The sequence below is a fragment of the Delphinus delphis genome, chromosome 16, assembly GCF_949987515.2.
Source record: "Delphinus delphis chromosome 16, mDelDel1.2, whole genome shotgun sequence".
Lineage (NCBI taxonomy): Eukaryota > Metazoa > Chordata > Mammalia > Artiodactyla > Delphinidae > Delphinus > Delphinus delphis.
This window is the reverse complement of record NC_082698.1, coordinates 58,846,716-58,867,758: the sequence shown is the minus strand read 5'-3', so window position 1 is coordinate 58,867,758 and position 21,043 is coordinate 58,846,716. Positions and strand designations below refer to the sequence as shown.

Below are 21,043 nucleotides of genomic sequence, written 5' to 3'. Positions count from 1 at the left end.
GCGGCCTGCTCAGTGCGGAGGGGAGGGGGATGCTGCGGCTGCGGCGCGCGACTCTCGGGACCGCTGCAGGGATGGGGGGAGGGGACGGGGGTGCTGCAGCACTGCCCAGCAGTGGGGCTGGGTTCCTGGAAGCTGCACTAGCCGGGGGCGGGGCCGGGTACCAAACATCCCCCCACACCCGGGCACCGCAGCGGGGTTGGAGCTGCAGGGCCGGGGAGGGTCCTGAGTGCCAGGCGCGTGGGACATAGGACGGGATGCTGAATGAGCTCCTGAACTGAGTGGGAAGGGGGCAGCGAGCAGGTGGGGTCGGGATGGGGGCGCCTGAAGGCTGCAGGAGGGGCGGGGCTGGGGGCGCCCAGGAGCGCTCCAGGGGCTGCAGTCCCGGCGGCAGCGCGGGGTCCAGCAGCCCGGGCAGCTGCTGCAGGGCTCGGAGGGCGCTGCGGGGCAGGGAGCTGGGGGCGACGGGGCCCCCGGAGGCGGCTGGCGGGAAAGGCTGGGGGTGGGGCGGGCCGAGGGGGCGCTGCAGCGGCTGGTGCAGGGCCGGGGGGCGGGGCGAGGAGCCGCATAGCGCCCGGGCGGCTGGGGCAGGGTGGGGGGGCCCCGGCGGGCGGCAGGCGAGCCGTACTTGCCGAGCTCCTCGAAGAGCTGGTAGTCGTCGGTGAAGCGGGTGCAGGTGGCGGTGGTGGCCATGCTGGCGGGCGGGCGGACGCGGCGGTGCAGCCCGCGCCGACGTCGGTGCACAGTCACCGCCGACCGGCCGAGGGAGCAAGAGGAGGAGACGGGGCTGAGCCCGGCAGCACCGCGAGACTTTACCGGGGAGAGCGAGGGAGGGAGGGACACCCCCGCGCCGCCCGCCCGCCCCGCCCCCAGCCCCGCCAGCACCCCCCCCCGCCCGGCCCCCGGCCCGCCCCCGGGGAGGGGCCTCCCGCCGCCGGCCCCGCCCCGCCCAAGGGAGCCGCCTGGGCTGGGTCCAGCGCGCGGGAGAGCGAAGGGGAGGTGGGGGGTGGTCTCAGCCCTGGGCCGCCCGGAGGGAGCTGAAAGGTTCGCGACCTGTGGGCTTGTCTCAGGGCGGACCCTACAAGTGCTCAGAACGTGCGTGCGAGTGTGTGTGTGTGTGTGTGTTGGGAGTGTGTAGGGGTCTGGACCACCGAGTTTTCTGGTGAAGCTCCACACTCGAGTCCGGCGCACACGATGTGGAGAGAGGGCCAAGGTCAAAAAGCCCGTGTCACACTGCACACTCGGGAGACGCCCCCAGTCTGCAGAGCCAGCTCTCAGCAGCCTTCCCTCGGGAAGCTGACAGTCTAGACTGTGTAAGCATCAGGGCCATTATTAGATAAAACCCTTCAGGCACGGTTTGTTCAGGGAGACCAGGCCAGGGCGAAGGGTGCAGGTGGAACTCTGCCTTCCTGCACTCCAACCTTAGAGATGAGAGAATGTTCTCTCTCCGGCCAGCTAAGAAAGGGATGAAATGGGAACCATTTAGAAAAGGCTTTGTGCGGTGTGGGCTAGAAGAGCAAGTGGAAGGAAGAAAAAAATAGCCCCATTTTCTTGCAGGCAGCCTTTATTTGATTTTATGGCACTCATCACATTGTGTAATGATATGTTTACTGGTATGAGAGGAAGTAGAGCAAGAGCATGGCTGTCTTAAGAGTGAGTTCGGGGTCAGACTGCCTGACTTGGATTTCTGGGCAACTCACTGACCAGCTGTGTGGCATCTGGCAAGTCACTTAGTTTGTGCTTCAGTTACCTTATCTGAAAACTGGGAAGAGTAATAGTAACTAACTACCTCACAGAGTTTTGAGTATTAAATGGACTAAATCACGTAAAGTACTTAGAACAGTACCTGGTACCTAAGTAGAAGAGTGTTAGCTATCTGTTTAATATTTACCTTCCCACTAAATTGTAACAGGGCAGGGCTTCTGCCTGTTTTGTTCACCACTCTTTACTCAGCCCCAGACACTTAGTAAATATTTGTGGAATGAAGGGACTCCTTGGGGCCCTGGCTCCTGTCGCCAATGTCAGAGGATGGTAGGACGGAGGCTCACAACTGTCTCGGCAGAGGAGAAACAGGCCGGGCAGGTTCCTGACCTGCCCGGGCAGCTGTACCCCAAGTCAGAGGCCAGCCCCTACTGGGCAGGGCGGAGCTCAGCCAACTGCTGCAGCTCAGTCTTGATTACAGCAGGACGCCCACTGGGAGTTGGGCCTCCATTGTCAGCAGGCTGGCTCGCCCGGAGAAGGCAGCTGAGAGGCTGAGAGGCGTCCCAGCCTCCCAGACCACCTCCCTGAGGGGGTGGGTGGAGCAAAGCTCCCAGGGAGGGCTCCTCTCCTTTCCTTAACCAACAGCCCTTGGAGCTGGTTTGAGAACCAGACTGCCCAGTGGGGGTGATTAAGGGAATAGGAGAGGAAAAGCATTAATAGATTGCCTGGAAGGAGGGCAGAGGGCAGAGGGAAGGGTTGAGGTGACAGAATATCATGCCCCACCCCTCCTCAGGGCAACAGGAAGTAAGGCGCTGGGGAGTAAGGCCACTTCCTATCTCGAAGCACCGGGGTAAGAGCCTGGTTCCAAGTCCCAGGGTGGGGCAGGGCAATGAGATTGTATACACGTGGATGACAGTAAATCATCCACCTTAAAAGCAGAAGTGATGGCTAGCCTGCACTCTAGTAATAAGGCTTGCATATTAATCATCAGTGTGCCATTCCTGAGCTCTCAAGGCAACTTGGTTCCCGACCTCCAGATGCTGAAACTTTATATTCATTAATGTAAGGTGGAGTGAGAAGATGGAGAGACGTCAGAACAAGCACAGGCCAGGGCTGCCACGGAGGCCCCTAGGGTATCCCAAGGGAAAACAGAAAAACAAGACGACAAACCTGACCTGTTCCCGGCAGAGGGTGAGGGTTCTACTACCTCATTTCTCCCTCCCTCCCTCACTACCCTCAACAGCCTCTCTGACGTGGCCGCAGTGGTATGGCAACCTCATGGGGTCCAAGAGTGGCTATGTTCCATTGCAGCCGGTCCCCTGGTAAGCGCCAGTACTCAGGCCATGCCCACAGAGAGGGGAACAGGGATTTACACAGGAAATGGATTTCCTGATAATCACCAGAGGAGCCCCACTAGGCGGACCCTCTGTCATTCTGCTGATCTTTCTCTTTGGAGTCTCTGAAAATTACACCATGGGACTTCTCCTTGAACGAGAGAAGCTTCCCTCCCTAATTTTGGAATGCAATTTTAGAGTATAAAGTTACTTACTCTTCAGAGTTGAGGAAAATGGGGCAGTTGAAAGCGAGGCTTTCTTTTTATTGAAGTATAGTTGACACAATATTATGTTAGTTTCAGGTGTACAGCAAAGTGATTCAGTTATATATTTGTATATATTTTCAGATTATTTTCCATTATAGGTTATTACAAGATATTGAATATAGTTCCCTGTGCTATGCAGTAAATCCTTGTTGCTTATCTATTTTATGTATCATAGTTTGTATCTGTTAAGCCCATACTCCTAATTTACCCCTTCCCCCCTCCTTTTCCCCTTTGGTAACCATAAGTTTGTTTTCTATGTCTGTGAGTCTGTTTCTGTTTTGTCAATAAATTCATTTGTATTATTTTTTAGATTCCCCATATAAGTGATATCGTATGATATTTGTCTTTGTCTGACTTGCTTCACCTAGTATGATAATCTCTAGGTCCATCCATGTTTCTGCAAATGGCAATATTTCATTCTTTTTTAAGACTGATTAATATTGCATTATATATATATATACCACATGTTCTTAAACCAATCCTTTGTTGATGGGCATAAAAGTGAGGTATTTAAATGCAAGAGGGATGACACTCTTGGAAACAAAGAATAAGTACCTGCTTGTTATGGGATGTTGTAAAATAAATTTGAAAAGAATTCAGTCTTGTACTGCAAGGGGTTTTTAAATCCATACTTTAAATCCACAGAACCCTATGGGTTACATGGTCAAGCCCCAGCAACTGCTTAATATACTGGGGTTCCACATAAGATTTTGTTGAAAAAAAAGAGTCCCTGGCTAAAAAAATTCCCTGAAAGAAGTTTGAAACCCACTGGATAAGTGGCTTCTGAGGTCCCCTACAACTCTAGGATTCTATGACTAGTTTTGGAGAATTAGGGGTGATGAGGTCAATGGCCTTTCTCCAAGGACTCTGAGAAAAGTTTTTGTTGTGAGGCATTTGAAACTAGTGAGAAGATACGATAATGGGGAAAAGAAACAATGAGAAAAACAAATGAAAACATTTACATAAGCAATCCCCAAACTAGGAGGGGTTAAGGGATGCCCCTCTCTCCCCTGGATGACGCTTCAAATCACAACCACGCACAAAAAAGCTGATATGCCCCATCGCCAAAGAGAACTACTCCCAACCAAGCCATTGTCTTTGGTAGGAGTGTTTTCCCATGCCTCCTGTGTCTAAGAGCTTGAAAAAAGGGTTAAGAACCACGAATTAAATCAATGACTGCGGTATTTCTTAAAAGAGAAGCTGAGGTATTTTAAGTGAGGGGCTCAACTCCTACTGGGCATAGGGGATGAGATTTTGGGGTGACAGGCTGAGAATATTTGGAGTGAGAACTAAAGCATTTGGTGTGAGGAAACGAGGTGTTTGTAATAGGGTCTGAGATGCAGGGAATGAGCTGAGCTCAGAATTTCAGGTGTGTTGTAGGAATGAGTTTCAGGTGAGTTGTGAGAAGCCAAAATGATTGGAGTGAGGGGCTGAGGGGCTGGCAGGGAGGAACTCCCTTCCATTTTGCAGCTAGAGGGCTGGTTCTGAAGGGCAGACTGATTCCTGCCTTCTGACCCTGAAAATCCAGGTCAGGGCTCCCTTGGCCTCTCGACCCCTCCACCATTCCCCTATAGACTGTGTGCCCCTTGAAGACAGAGGGTACCAGATCTTTCTTTCTTGTATCCTCAACATCTAACACAAAGCCTGGCATATAGTAGGTGCTCAGTAGGTATTTGTGGAATGCATGAAGTATTGGGGCAAGGGGTTGAGTTATTTGGGATGAAGAGGGAGCACTGGTGGAGAGGTGACAGAGCTGTCATCAGAGGTAAAAGGGAGGAGCTGAGGTGAGGTGCATGTCCTGCACCAGTGGGTATGGCCTGGGCATGAACAGCAGCATGTGGGGCCCCCTGGTGGGCAGACCTGAGGTGCACAGGGTGCTTAGAGGGAGAGACAGGAAAGGCAGAGAAGATAATAAAAATCACAATTGTAGCTAACATTTAGGGAGAGCTTGCTACACGCAGGGTGCAGGCACTAAGCACTCAACATAAGCAATTTCATTTAACTCTCATCACCACCCTGTGTGTGTAGGAGCCATCAGCCCCATCTACGGAAGAGGAAACTAAGTTTAGAAAGGTAAAGCAGCTTGTCTAAGGGCAAATAGCTACTCTGTGGTAGAGCTGGGATAATGTGATTGAAGGGAAATGAATAGAAAGAGATGTGGGGGAGTAAATGGCATGGGGGTTCAATTCGATTGTGCTCATACCACCAATAGGATCTAGATTGGAATCTTAAACCCAACTCACATTTATCCCAGTGCCCTAGTCCTGAATCCAGGGACTAGCTCAGAGGGGACACTCATCCATTCATTCATTTCTTCATTTTATTAAGCACCTCCTCTGTTTCAGTCACTTGGGAAATAGAAGACAACAATATGACAAAATTCCTGCCCTTGGAGAACTTACATTCTTGTAGGCAGGTGATGAAACTAGAAATAGGTCATTTTAGACTGGAGTAAGTTCTACAGAGAAAATAAAATAAGCAATGAGGCAGAGAGTGAGGAATGGGGAGGGAATAGAGAACCACTTTAGCTGAAGTTCTCAGACCTGGCTACCCTCACAAAGTGACTTTTAAGGGAGACCTAAATGATGGTAAAGAGGTGGTCATTTGAAGATCTGGGACAAGAGCATTCCTCAGAGAAGGAAGAGCAGCAACGACCTGAGATAAAAATATCTGAGGGGTGGAAAGAATGCTGATGTGGTGGGAGCAGAGTGGGCAAGTGGGGAAGCAGGAGGAGGATAGGACCTAGAGCCCTAATAAACCCCATTGTCCTGGTATAACCACAAGGGCAGGCTGCCTCTGTCCTCACAGAGGCACAAGACTGGAAACCCCAGCTCAATGTGAGAAGATACCTTGATCAAGGGCAGACATAAATCTGGGCCTGAAGCCAGAAATGATGCTGTTCCTTGGATACCATAAAGAAGGGTGGTGGAGATGGGCACAGGATGAACTCTCAGCACTCTAGGGGCTCTGGGGGTGGTGTGCAGAGGGATTCTTGCAGAAATAGCCAAAGTTGTTTGTTGCTCTGCTTGTTACAAAGCCAATTTACTGACACTGAGTTGTGGTGAAGGATAGTACAGCATTTATTTCAGGGTGCCAAGCAAGGAGATCAGACAACTTGTGCTCAAAAGACCTGAACTCCTCTATGGCTTTCAGGGAAGGGTTTTTAAATGCAACATTAGGGGTGAGGGTTGCAGGGTGCATGATCAGCTCAAGGACTTTCTTCTAATTGGTAGGTGATGATGTTTTGGGAATCTCAATCATCAACCTCCTGGTTCCAACCAGTCTGGGTTCTAGTGCTTGTGGTCAGAATATAGTCACCATCCTCTACCTGGGTCGGGATGGGGGCATCTTAGTTTCTACAGAACAACTCAGAGATATGCATCAGATTGTTATCTATATACCTTTAGAAGGAACCAGGAGTCCTGTGATTATTCTAATCATTAACTACTTGAGTCTGCTTTTTGGAACTTGGGGAAGGCCTAGGAGACTAAAACGTTTTCTGTAACAAGAAACGGGGGGTGGGGGGAGCTTCCCTGGTGGCACAGTGGTTAAGAATCTGCCTGTCAATGCAGGGGACACAGGTTCGAGCCCTGGTCCGGGAAGATCCCGCATGCCGCAGAGCAACTAAGCCTATGTGCCACAACTACTGAGCCTGTACTCTAGAGCCCGCGAGTCACAACTACTGAAGTCCGCACGCCTAGAGCCCATGCTCCAAAACAAAGAGAAGCCTTCACAATGTGAAGCCCGTGCACCACAACAAAGAGTAGCCCCCACTCATCGCAACTAGAGAAAGCCCAAACGAACTTTTTGGCCAACCCGATATTAATGATAATAATTATTCCATTGCTACCCTTGACCAGGTTTCTTCAGTTTTTTTCAGCTCTACAGTGATTTGACTATCTTGCTAATGACCTACGTTCAGAATCTTGGAGTCAACTTTGACTCATCCCTCACCTGGCTTAGGGGGCAGAGCTGAGTTTGAATTCTGCCACTTACTAGTTACGTGACATTGGGCAAGTTACTCAAACTCTCTGAGCTCTGTGTTCCTCATCGGGAAAATAAAGATGTCATAACTTTGCTGTGGGGTTGTTATAATAATTTAATAAGAATACGTGTTGGTGAATGGCTCAATGTCTGATGCTATATAAATGGTAGTTTTTATTATTATCATCCTGTGTATCATCAGGAACTGACACCAGTAAATTTTTCCCTTTAAATTTCTTTGTATCCATTTCTTCTTTTCCATTTCCCTCCCACCATCCTAAACTAGGTCTACCTCACCCTCCAGAGTTACTGCAGTAGCCGACCTAACTTTACCAGCTACTTTACCAAATTTTATATTTCTCTTCCTTTCTTTCTTCTTTCTTTTTTTCTTTCTTTCCCCTTTCCTCCCTCCCTCCCTCTCTCCCTTCCTTCCTTCCTTTCATGAAATATTAAACACCTACTCTTTTTAGGGCACTGTCTCAGTGCTGGGGGTGGAGCAGTAGATGAAATACATGCTGTCCCTGCCCTCAGGAAGCCTACTTCTAGTGAAAGGGACACACTATAAACAAACAAATATTTAATACATCAGTGAGTGCTAAGTGCTATGAGGAAAGTTAAAGCAGGGAAAGGGGTTGGAGGTGCTATTTAATGCAGGGTGGTCGGGGAAGGTCCCTCTGCTAAGCCCAACATATATGCAGAGATCTGCAGGAAATAATATCATTTTAAGTAGGTCACATCTTTGCTGAAATGTTCTTGTTTCCTTCAGAATTAAGTATGGGACTTCCCTGGTGGTGCAGTGGTTAAGAATCTGTCTGCCAATGCAGGGGACATGGGTTTGATCTCTGGTCTGGGAAGATCCTACATGTCGCAGAGCAACTAAGCCCGTGTGCCACAACTACTGAGCCTGTGCTCTAGAGCCTGCGAGCCACAACTACTGAGCCTGTGAGCTGCAACTACTGAAGCCCATGTGTTCTAGGGCTCGCATGCCGCAACTACTGAGCCTGCGTGCTGCAAGTACTGAAGCCTGGGCGCCTAGAGCCCGTGCTCCGCAACAAGAGAAGCTGCCACAATGAGAAGCCCGCGCTCTGCAATGAAGAGTAGCCCCTGCTCGCCGCTACTAGAGAAAGCCCGTGCACAGAAACGAAGACCTAAGGCAGCCAAAAAAAAAAAAAGAAGCCACAAATATTAAAAAAAAAAGAATTAAGTATGAATGCTCATGTATAACTTTCTAGACCCTCTGTAATTCTATGTTATCTTGTGATTTCGTACCGCTCCCAGAATGCCCCTGCTTCTGCAGACATGCTCAACGTGCTTAAGAATGCACATCATTAGATTAATAGTACTTATCTCTGATAGTGGTATTACTGTGAACATTTTTCTTTAAATGTGCTTTCTAAATGTTTTATGATGAATTTACTTGAATAACGACAATAGTGTCATATTTTCTCTTCCCCATCACCTTATTTTAATCTTCATATAACCCTGCAAGGTGAATTTTATTATCCCCATTTTACAGATGAGAAAAGTTAGGCAAGAGAGTTTGCACTGATCCTCTGCACTCAGCTCTTGAAATGTTTGGCACCTGATGACAGGCTCTATGTTTGCTTTTAAAAAACTTTAGTTTTGCCTTCGTAGTTAGATCATAGGTTTCTTAAGGGCAGAACCCTTGTCTTTTTCTTTTATCTCCCTCTCCTCTCTCCTCATGCTTTTATCAGGGTGCTCTGTACTGTACATAATGGGTGTTTTTTAATGAATTGGTCTGTTGCATGGCTGGTCTATGGTTCTGATATGGTCCATTAATTTGCTAGTGGTGCCATCTTGTATGCTCTTGACCCTGGGTCCAAGGATGGAGAACCTGGAAATCCTGGGGACAAAGAGGTGGGGAAGCTGGACCTCCACCCAGAAAGGGCAGTGATTTTGCTTGTCCACTAGAGGCCGCAGTAGGCCCAGTTTTAGAGAGCCAACAAGGCTGTGGATTACTCAGCCGACCCCACCCCAGGAGTCATTTCCAACACCAAGTCTGTCCTAAAACCCAAGCCTCTAGAGATGGCCTATCAGTGACCCTGGCTTCACTTTCTTCCAATAGATCATCAGATTCCCACACCTGGAATGAGTTAGCTCCAGAACAGAAGTTGCTGATGGCAGCTAGATAGAAGAAGAGTACCAGTAATTTCCAGATGCCCCTGAATTAGGCAAATCAAGGACTGTGTATGGAGCACCCTATTGATTACCATGGAGCCTGCTGTGTACCATGTAGTGTGCCAGACTCTGGGACTAGCTCGGTGAACAAGATGGACTCTGTTCCTGCCCTCCCAGCTCTTATGATCTAAGGAGATATGCAGACAATTAAACCTAAAACCTAAAATAAGCTGCTGACATGATTTCTGTTCCAGGATTAGTTTTCTTTGGGTCTCATTTCACTGTGGATCATCCCATGTGGTATCTCTTGCTCTAAAGAAATTAAATAAAGGCAAGAAGCAGAGAAAGAACCTTTGCCCACATTTGGAGAATCACTGCAGGGCCCCCTCCTCTCTCAAGGTGGAAGGATTCCCAGTGGCTCCTGGCAGATCTGAGGGTGTCTGGGGGCAAGGAAGTGCCAGGCCACCTCACTACAGCTTTTCTGCTTTCCTTTCTCCAAGGAGAGCTTTGCTTGGGAAGGGAAGTAGATTCCCCATATTTTGGGATACGACCCAGACTGCTGGCTTTCTCACTGCTTTCTCTTTACTTCTTTCTTTTCTTTCTTCCTTGTCCTCAGGTTATCAGTCAATTAGTATATTTATCAGATGAGTAGTATATTCAGGGCACATTATTTTACCCAGAAGCAGGAGTTTAAGGAAGTTACAACAGAGCTGAGGAGATAACTAGAGAGAGGGGTAGAGGTAGACACCCACGCAATGCAGCATTTTGATAAATGCAAATTGGTAGCTGCAGACAGTCATTGGTCGATCCCTGGGGGCTGAGCTGGTCGGGGGAGGTTTCCTTCCTGGACGAAGTGACCAGGGCCTTCCAGGCTGAGCCCTCTGGCCCATGGGAGGTTTCTCTGGACAAGGCATCCTCAGAGAAGAGGGAGAAGGGTGAAACACCCCCCCACGCCCCAGCTGTTCATTCCACTGTGCCTGAACAAGGGCTCAGAGGCCCATGTGCTCAACATTCCTGAGAAGCAGCTTCTGAGTCAGAGCCCCAGAAACAGCTGAGGCAGCTTCAGGCTGGAGTCTTGGCTCTCTTTTCCCCTTTTCTGTCCAAAAGCAACACCCTCCCTAGCTATTTGGATGTGACCAGAAACCCAAGCAGGGATCTGGTTAGGAGCCTGGCGCAGCCAGTCTATAAAATGTATTTGGTCCCTGCATCCCATCCTGGGCTGCAGCCCACAGCTAAAGGCATGTTCCCAATGCCACCTGTGCCAGGAAGTCCAAGGGGTGAGGGAGACTCACCCTATGACTACAAGTTGCAGCTCCCTATGTGGCCATTATTGGGCTGTCGTCTGGAAAGGGGGTCTTAACTGCGAATCGGCTTGAGTTAAGACAGCAGCCTTCCCCGAGCAATCTGCCAGTGCCTCCTCACTGCCTGGGCGTGGGGCCCAAGACATGCCAGGGCGATGCCAGACAGCTGATTCAGGGGGCGGCATAAGGGGAAGAGAAAAACCCTTTACACCCACCAGCTAAGAGAAAAGACAAAGCTGCCCTGATGCCTGTTGTGACCACCCTGTAGTGCCAGACCATCCACAGAGTCTGGGGTGGGTCTATTCCTCAGCCACTGGTCCACTAAGGCCCACATTTCCTGGGGCTACCAACAGAAGGCCAAGGCTCCCCTTCTCTCTCTGAACTCCCCTCTTCCTACGAAGACCTGTAGATGTGCCAGTCTAGGTTCCCAAACCCCCTTCTGCAACTGATTCAGGCCCTGCCATTGTCACTTTCCTGAGACTATGACCTTGGGCAAGTCACTTGCTTTGGTAAATCTTAGATTCCTTATATTTAAGGTGGGACAAATCATACCTGCCTGCCTCATAGGACTGCAGTAAGGGTCAAATGAGATCATGTCTATGAAGGTAACATATACTATGAAGCACTTATATAATAAGGTATTTTTATTGTCATGTTTATTCCTATGATGGGAATTATAGACACTGACCCCTGAACCTCAGAGTCTTCCTCTTTGCCTCTTTTGTCAGACAAGTTACTCTGAGGCCAGTGCTGAATCCTAACCCAGTCCTGGGCCTCAGAAGCATGGAGCTCTTATGCCTGGGGCTGGGATGCCAACTCAGGGAAGCAGCCCCCGCACCCCTAGCTCTGTTAAACTGGTTCTTTCCCTTCTAATCAGACTCCCTCTGTCCAGTTTGCTTGCAGTGATGACAAAGGAACTTAAAATAGCACAGGCTCTGCAAACACTGCTGAAGATGGCTTGGGCATAATATGCTGCCTGTCACCCATGGGCCTGTCTGGGCATCTCAGCCAGGTGCAGCCCTCTACCCTCCAGGGTCTGGCTTGTCTTCCTCTATGCAGCACCAGGATGACAGTGCCTCCAGTCAGCACTTTGGGTGCCTGAATTGGATGACTACCCAGAAAGCTGGCTTGCCTAGAGGTGCCAAGGGAGGGGGCTCTCGGCTTCCCCCACCAGCTCCTCACACCCACACTCTTGGGACCTCTCCTTGCACCAAGAGGCCAGGTTAGCTGGGCTAAGATCATGCAAAACAGCAGCTGTCTCATGGCTCTGGGGAGGGCTGCTTACTGGGAACGAGGAGAGTCTGATTCTGAGGACCCTGCAGCTAGCAGGTTCTGGCTTGTCAGTCTTGCTGCAGAACCAGTTTGGTGTAGGCGACTGCTGGGTCTGCCTCAGCTCTGAAACTTCCCATGGGGCCTCCCTGTGATTTACCCTGGTGGGAGTGGTGGCTGCCACGGCTCATTCAAATAAGGAAGCATGCAGCAGGGAGCCGTGGGTAGGAGCTGCCATTCCAGCAACCGCAGCATTGCTGAGCCCTTCTCTAATTCCCTGTATTTTAAGAAGTCACTGCCACCCGGCATGGGTTTCCACCCTTGGAACTTTCTCATCCAATTCTTTCTTTCTTTTTTTTTTTTTGGCTGCGTTGGGTCTTCGTTGCTGCGCACGGGCTTTCTCTAGCTGTGGGGAGCGGGGGCCACTCTACGTTGGGGTGAGCGGGCTTCTCATTGCGGTGGCTTCTCTTGTTGCAGGGCACAGGCTCTAGGCGCGTGGGCTTCAGTAGTTGTAGCACACGGGCTTAGTTGCTCCTTGGCATGTGGGACCTTCCCGAACCAGGGCTCAAACCTGTGTTCCCTGCATTGGCAGGTGGATTCTTATCCACTGTGCCAACAGGGAAGTACCCCAACTCTTTCTTAAAAACCTCTCGGGCTTCCCTGATGGATGGATGATGGATGATGGGTGATAGGTGGATGGATGATGGAGGAGAGATGATCAGAACTGTGAGGACCAGTGCTGTGCAAGATGCACCTGGAGATAGGCTGATACTTAATGTGATGTAGCTACCTGCCAGCTTGGGAGGAGAATGACGAAGGTAATGAGGTGCCTGAACTACTGCAATTGAACTGTCTCCCTAAAGGCCTACACTTCTACAGTAAATCTCACATTCTATTTTCCCCCAAACCAAGATCTCTGGATTAGAGCCTTATCCCCAGACAGTGCAGCCACCTCTGAGTCACTGCACAGCACTGCTATAGCCCTTAGGGCTCAGACTATGCACACCATCCGACATGGATTCCTAACCCAAATCAAAAATTCCACCTAACCCCCTACTGTGACCCTGCTCATGACTCCTTCCCTACCCCAGCCCAAAACTTTGCTTTGACCCAGTTCCAACCGTGATCTTGATCACAGTTGTTTTTACATCCCTGGTGCCAGTCTTGACCTTGATTCCCATCTTCACCCTAATCTTGGCCCAGACACATCCTTGCTTCTGATCCTGAGTTTATCATAATATTATACATCTGTGCTCTTTTGGTTTTTACCTAGAGCTTTTACACATATTATTTAATTTCATATTTACAACTCTATGTAATCATCCCTATTTTACAAATGAGAAAACTGAGACTCTGAAAAATGCCCAAGGTCACACAGCTAGTAAATCAGGGAACCCAGATGAAATTCAGGTCTTCCTGTTCTAAATCTAGGGCTGCAGGTGTCTGGGTTACTGAAGCTCCACATACAGGTCTCCATTGCCTTTGTGGCAAATTGATCCTAGATAATCAAAGACCTCAGGGTTTTAATAGTAGTGCTGATAATTATAATTACATTAACTTACTGGACAATTTCTCTGTGATAAGCAAAGTGCTAAAAAGCTCTTCATATATTATCTTACTCAGTACCCACCAGAAGGCTATGGAGCTCTGTGGCCCCATTTTACAAGTGAGGAAACCATGGCTTCTGGAGGTTAAGTAACTTGCTCAAGGCCACACAGCTGGTAAGAGGCAAGACAGAATTTGAACCCAAGTCTTTGTGACCTTAAATGCAGTTCAGGGGCTTCCCTGGTGGTCCAGTGGGTAAGACTCTATGCTCCCTTTGCAGGGGACCCAGGTTCAATCCCTGGTCAGAGAACTAGATCCCACATGCCGCAACTAAGAGCCCACATGCTGCAACTAAAAAGAGCCCTCATGCTGCAAGGAATATCCCTTACTCGGCAGTGAAGATCCCGTGTGCGACAACTAACATCCGGCACAGCCAAATAAATAAATAAACAAATATATTTTTTTAAATGCAGTTCACTTCAACCTTTACCAAGAAATGGGATGGCAGCAGGGAGCAGCTAGGAGCCTGGGTCCTGCAACCATGTTCCCACCATACCTTTTGAGCTGTAGTGCCAAATTCCAGAGTATTGTGTTTGATCACCAAAACTGGGTCAAAAATGAGTCAGGCCTTGGTAGGAATGACTCACTGTGGTGTCTGTCAGCTCTATAAAGAGACAGGAAGCCTCAGAGGGCAACTGCCAGCTGACCCCTGCAGAGTGGATGAAGGTCCCAGAAGCAACCACCGCAAGCTCTGTGGGGGTTAAATGTGGAAACCCACATGCCTGCCAAAGAAAGATCCAGACTTAAGACTCATTTTAAAAATCAGATTCACTTTGTTATACAGCAGAAACTAACACACCGTTGTAAAGCAATTATACTTCAATAAAGATGCTAAAATAAATTAAAAAATGAAAATTGAAAAAAAAAGAAAAAAAAATCAGACCTACCAATCCCCATTTCTTTCTCCATACTCAGCTCTACCCCCTAACAGGGCTCCATTTTGGTCAACTTCTCTGTCTTTCATCTCGGACTCCCACACTTAACCCATTTCCTTCATGGACAGGTTTCCTTGTCTCTGTCCCAGTCCCTATCCCCATCTCAGCTCAAGACTCTGAATATCTGTGCTGCCACCTTTTCATGTCCTGTTTCTCTGAGTCTTATTCTCAGTGCCTTGTCAATCCCTATGTCACGGGGCTCCCCTTTTTTGCAATTATATTTTTGTAAAATACACATATTATAATATAAAATTTACCATTTTAACCATTTTTTAAATTGAAGTATAACTGCTTTACAATGTTGTGTTAGTTTCTGTTGTACAATGAAGTGAATCAGCTATATAGAGACACACGTAGAGAACGGACGTGTTAACCGTTTTTAAGTGTCCAGTTCAGTGGCATTAAGTACATTCACTTTGTCGTGCAACCATCACCACTGTTCATTTCCAGAACTTTTTCATCATTCCGAACAGAAACTCTGTATCCATTAAACAATAATTCCCCATAACCCCTGGTAACCTCTACTCTACTTTCTATCTGTATGAATTTGCCTATTCTAGGTACCTCATATAAGTAGAGTCATACAATATGTAGCCTTTTGTGTCTGGCTTATTTCACTAAACAGTGTTGTCAAGGTTCATCCATACTGTAGCATGTGCCAGAATTTCATTCATTTTTAAGGTTGAAAATATTCCATTGTATGCCTATGCTACATTTGGTTCATTCCTTCATCTGTCAATGGACAGCTGTGTTGCTTCACCTTTTGGCTACAGTGAATAATGCCACTACGAACACGGATGTACAAGTATTTGTTTCAGTCCCTGCTTTCAATTTTTTTGGGTAATATAACTAGGAGTAGAATTGCTCGATCATATGGTAGTTCTATGTTTAACTTTTTGAGGACCTGCCAAACGGTTTTCCACAGTGGCTGCACCATTTTACATTCCTACCAGCAATGCGCAAGGGTTCTAATTTCTCTTCATCCTCACCAACACGTGTCGTTTTCCACTTTTTTGATAAAAGCCATCCTAATGGATGTGAAGTGGTATGTGAGATCCCTTTTGAACATAGCACTCCACAGGTCCAAGTGTTCCAGATTCCCAAGGTCTGTTCTGCTCCCTGGGGACCCCATGAGCCTGCCTGGCTCTCAGAATTGGTATTTCCAGCCAACACACTTCTTTGTCCCTGTGCCGTTTGACCTCTCTTCCAGGCTCTGACAAGCTGCTGCCCATCTCTCTGCCTTTTGCTCATGGAGAGTTGGACTGAGAAGTAACACAGACTTCAGGAAGAATACAACTTCAATTTCTTTAGGTCCCACAATCATCTGAGCTCTTTTTTCCATGTGGTCTTCCAGACGAGAGACAACTGTGCTGGCTCCGTGGGACCGACTTTATGACTTTGACCTGCCACTGACCTCAAGAACTACAAAAACATCCAGCGCCTCGAGCAAAAATATTTCTTGGTCTTACCAGGACCTAAGGGAACAGCTTATATCTCCCCCGCCCCCAAGCTATCTGAATCAAGACTTCCCTGAGCCCCTTCCTTTGCTGAGGCTCATATTTGGTGGTTTAGGTCTTCAAGACAAATTCTGGGTGTGGTGATTCACCTCCTCATGAGCCTCATGACTCCTTGAGGGGAACTTGGAGACCTGGAATTTTGGTCATGATTCCCTGTTCATATTCCCAGAACCCAGACTCTCTGGGGCAACATTTGTTTATATTGTTTAATACTAACGTCCTCTCCATAGACTTCTGATGTCAAGGACATGGTGTGTCAAACCTGGCCCCCGTGTCCTCATACATCCTGGGCTTTGCGTCAGCCCAGGCCTCACCCCTTTGCTTAAAGCTGCCTGATATAAATTCTTTTTCTTTCAGCCGCTTCTTTCTTCCATAAAAGCAGGTGGAAAGAACATCCTTCTGCATTCCACAAAAGAGAAAACATAGGCCTACAGAGGGTGCAAAGGTGGAGTCAGCGACTAAGCTGGGAATGGAGCTCCATTCTCCGACTCTGAAACCACAGCCCTCCATGGGCAGTCACCCCCTTCCTCAGGAGGAAGCTCTCAGCTCATGCTTGGGGATATGGCCTTTGTACTTGACAGGTGCCTCTGGGATTGGAAAGTGGGACTCTCTGCCTTCAGTCTTCTCACTCCAATCCATGAAACTATTGTTTTGGCCTTCAAATATGGATTTCGTGGTACAGCCCTTTAAAGGAACTTTCTAAAGCTCTTTCTAAAGCAAGACATATGACTCTCCAAGTTTGGAAAAACAGAAGCTCCTAACCAATAGGAACAAAGACAGCTGTACGAGTCCAAGTCCAAGTTTCTTACTTGTAGTCTCACTTCCCCTCTGGTATCCTCTTATTTCAGTTCTCACTCCCACTCTTCACCCAACCCTGCAGGTTTATCATTTCCCCATTCCTTCCAGCCCAAGCCCTGACAAAATCCAAGTTAATCTCTTTGCTTCATTTATCTTGATTGAGACTGGTGGGAATTTTCAGCTTTACTAAAAATCTTGTATACATCCTTGTTCAAGAACTTACAGTGCCTTTCTAGAGTCTGTGGTATCAAGTACAGACTTCTATCTGGCTTTTAAGACCTTTTATAATCTGACTTTACCCTGCCTATCTGTACTTGGTTCTCACTACTCTTCAATGTAAGCGCTCCTCAATTGGGCAAGATTTCTCACAGCTTATGTACACATGCGTATACACACACACACAGTTAAACACATACAGTTTACTCTCCACAATATGTACCATGTTTATTCAAGCTCCTGTCTTTTTCCATGACTCTTGCTTAGAACTTCTTTTTTCCTGCTCTCTACCAATCCTAATATGACCCGTCTTTTTTTTTTTAATTTAATTTAATTTATTTTTTTGGTTGCGTTGGGTCTTCGTTGCTGCGTGTGGGCTTTCCTCTAGTTGCAGTGAGTGGGGGCTACTCTTCCTTGAGGTGCACGGGCTTCTCATTGCGGTGGCTTCTCTTGTTGCGGAGCACGGGCTCTAGGCGCGTGGGCTCAGTAGTTGTGGCACGTGGGCTCAGTAGTTGTGGCACACGGGCTTAGTTGCTCCGCGGCATGTGGGATCCTCCCAGACCAGGGCTTGAACCCGTGCCCCCTGCATTGGCAGGTGGATCCCCAACCACTGCACCTCCAGGGAAGCCCTGACCCATCTTTTAAGATTTGTTCAGGTCCAGGAAATCTCTAATTTCAGTGCCTTTGTTCTCTAAGTTTTTACTGCATTTATGGTCAGTGTTCAGAATGTTTAATGTTAACAGGTTTTTTTTTTTTAATTGTGGTAAAAAAACCACATAACCTAGAGTTTACCGTCTTAATTCTTTTTAAGTGTACAGTTCAGTAGTGTTAAGTATATTCACTTTGTTGTGCAACAGATCTCCAGAACCTCTTCATCTTGCAAAACTAAAGCTCTAAGACAGAGAGGGCCCAAATAAATAAAATCAGAAATGAAAGAGGAGAAGTTACAATTGACATCCAGAAATACAAAGGATCATAAGAGATTACTATGAACAATTATATGCCAAAAAATTGGACAACCTAGAAGAAATGGATAAATTCCTAGAAACATACAATCTCCCAAGACTGAATCAGGAAGAAATAGAAAATATGAGCAGACTGATTACCAGTAATAATATTGAATCAGTAATCAAAAAACTCCTAACAAATAAAAGTCCAGGACCAGAGAGCTTCTCAGGTGAATTCTACCAAACATTTACAGAACAGTTAACACCCATCTTTCTCAAACTATTCTAAAAAATTGAAAGGAAAAGCATGGTTCTAAACTCATTCTATGAGACCAGCATCATCCTGATACCAAAACCAGGCAAAGACACCACACAAAAAAGAAAATTGCAGGTCAATATCACTAACTAACACATATGCAAAAATTCTTAACAAAATATTAACAAACTGAATTCAACAATACATTAAAAGGATCATACCCCATGATCGTTTGGGATTTATGCCAGGTGTGCAAGTATGGTTCAATATCCATAAATCAAACAATGTGTTACACCATATTAACAAAATGAAGAATCAAAATCATATAAACATCTCAGTAGATACAGAAAAAGCTTTTGACAAAATTCAACATCCATTCATGATAAAAACTCTCGAAAAAGTTAGTATAGAGGGAATATACCTCAACATAATAAAGGCCATATATGACAGAACCACAGCCAACATTCACACTCAATGGTAAAATGCTGAAAGCATTTCCTCTAAGATAAGGAATAAGACAAGAATGCTTATTCTCATCACTTTTAGTCAACATAGTATTGTAAGTCGTAGCCACAGCAGTCAGACAAGAAAAAGAAATAAGAGGCATCCAAATTGGAAATGAAGAAGTAAAACTGTCACTATTTGCAGATGACATGATGCGATTTATAGAAAACCCTAAAGACTCCACCAAAAAGCTATTAGAACTAAGAAATGAATTTAGTAAAGTTGCAGGATACAAAATTAATGTACAGAAATCTGTTGCACTTCTAGACACTAATAACAAACTATTAGAAAGATAAATTAAGAAAACAATGCCATTTGCAATTGCATCAAAAAGAATAAAATACGTAGAAACAAATCTAACCAAGAGGTGAAAGACCTGTACTCTGAAAACCATGAGACATGGATGAAAGAAATTGAAGATGACACAAACAAATGGAATGATATACCATGCTCACTGACTGGAAGAATTAATACTGTTAAAATGTCCATACTACCCAAGGCAATCAACAGATTCAATGCAATCCTTACCAAAATACCAAAAACATTTTTCACCAAACTAGAACAATCAATCCTAAAATTTGTATGGAAACACCAAAGACCCCAATTGGCCAAGGCAATCTTAAGAAAGAAGAACAAAGCTGGTGATATCACAGTCCCTGATTTCAAACTACACTACAAAGCTACAGTAATCAAAACAGTATAGGGCTTCCCTGGTGGCACAGTGGTTGAGAGTCTGCTTGCTGATGCAGGGAACACAGGTTCGTGCCCCAGTCCGGGAAGATCCCACATGCTGCGGAGTGGCTAGGCCCGTGAGCCATGGCCGCTGAGCCTGCGCGTCTGGAGCCTGTGCTCCGCAATGAGAGAGGCCACAACAGTGAGAGGCCCACGTACCACAAAACAAACAAACAAACAAACAAACAAATAGTATGACACTGGCACAAAAACAGACACATAGATCAATGGAATAGACAGCCCAGAAATAAACTTATTCTTATATGGCCAATTAATCTACAACAAAGGGGGCAAGAATATACAGCCACTTCAATAAATGGTGCTGGGAAAATTGGACAGCTACGTGCAAAAGAATGAAACTGGACCATTTTCTAAAACCATATACAAAAATATTCTCAAAATGGATTAAAGATTTAAATGCAAGACTTGAAACTATAAAACTTCTAGAGGAAAATATAGGCAGCACACTTTTTAAAAAAATAAATTTATTTATTTATGTTTGTCTGCATTGGGTCTTCATTGCTGCGTGGGGGCTTTCTCTAGTTGCGGCGACTGGGGGCTACTTTTCGTTATGGTGCGTGGGTTTCTCATTGCAGTGGCTTCTCTTGTTGTGGAGCACGGGCTCTAGGCACGTCGGCTTCAATAGTTGTGGGGTGTGGCCTCAGTAGTTGTGGCTCGCAGGCTCTAGAGCTCAGGCTCAGTCATTGTGGTGCACAGGCTTAGTTGCTCTGCGGCATGTGGGATCTTCCCGGACTAGGGCTCGAACCCGTGTCCCCTGAATTGGCAGGCAGATTCTTAACCACTCTGCCACCAGGGAAGTCCTAGGCAGTACACTCTTCAACATCCGTCTTAACAATAGTTTTTTGGATCTGTCTCCTCAGACAAGAAAGACAAAAGCAAAACTAACAAATGGGAGTACGTCAAACTAAAAAGTTTTGTACAGTGAAGGAAACCATCCAAAAAAATGAAAAATCAGCCTACTGAATGGGAGGAGATATTTTCAAATGATATATTTGATAAAGAGTTAATATCCAAGATATATAAAGAACTCATACAACTCAGTATTAAAAAAAAAAGTTTGATTAAAAAATGGGCAAAGGACCTAAATAGACATTTTTTCAAAGACGACAGGCAGGTGGTCAACAGACACATGAAAAGATGCACATCACTAATCATCAAGTGATGCTTAGTGATCATCAATCATCACTAAAAATCAAAACCACAATGAGATGCCATCTGATACCCATCAGAATGACTATTAACAAGAAGACAACAAATAACAGGTGTTGGCGAGGATGTGGAAAAAAGGGAACCCTCATGCATTGTTTGTAGGACTGTAAACTGGTTAGCCATTATGGAAAAGAGTATGATGTTCCTCAAAAAAATAAAAATTGGGCTTTCCTGGTGGTGCAGTGGTTAAGAATCCTCCTGCCAGTGCCGGGGACACGGGTTCGAGCCCTGGTCCGGGAAGATCCCACATGCCACGGAGCAACTAAGCCCATGCACCACAACTACTGAGTGTGTACTATACAGCCCATGCTC

At 46.7% G+C, this 21,043-nt stretch overlaps 1 protein-coding gene across 16 annotated transcripts in view; it reads right to left on the bottom strand.

Annotated features, from left to right (window-relative positions):
* The window catches only part of CAMK2G (calcium/calmodulin dependent protein kinase II gamma), a 54,253-nt gene extending 53,446 nt beyond the window's left edge, over positions 1–807 (bottom strand). For all 16 annotated transcript variants that reach the window (XM_060034760.1, XM_060034766.1, XM_060034763.1 and 13 more), the window contains exon 1: positions 626–807. In XM_060034760.1, the coding sequence (XP_059890743.1) occupies positions 626–690 (65 nt within the window). In that variant the 5' untranslated portion in view covers positions 691–807. The remainder of the gene's footprint in view (positions 1–625) is intronic.
* Positions 808–21,043: the final 20,236 nt, after the last annotated feature.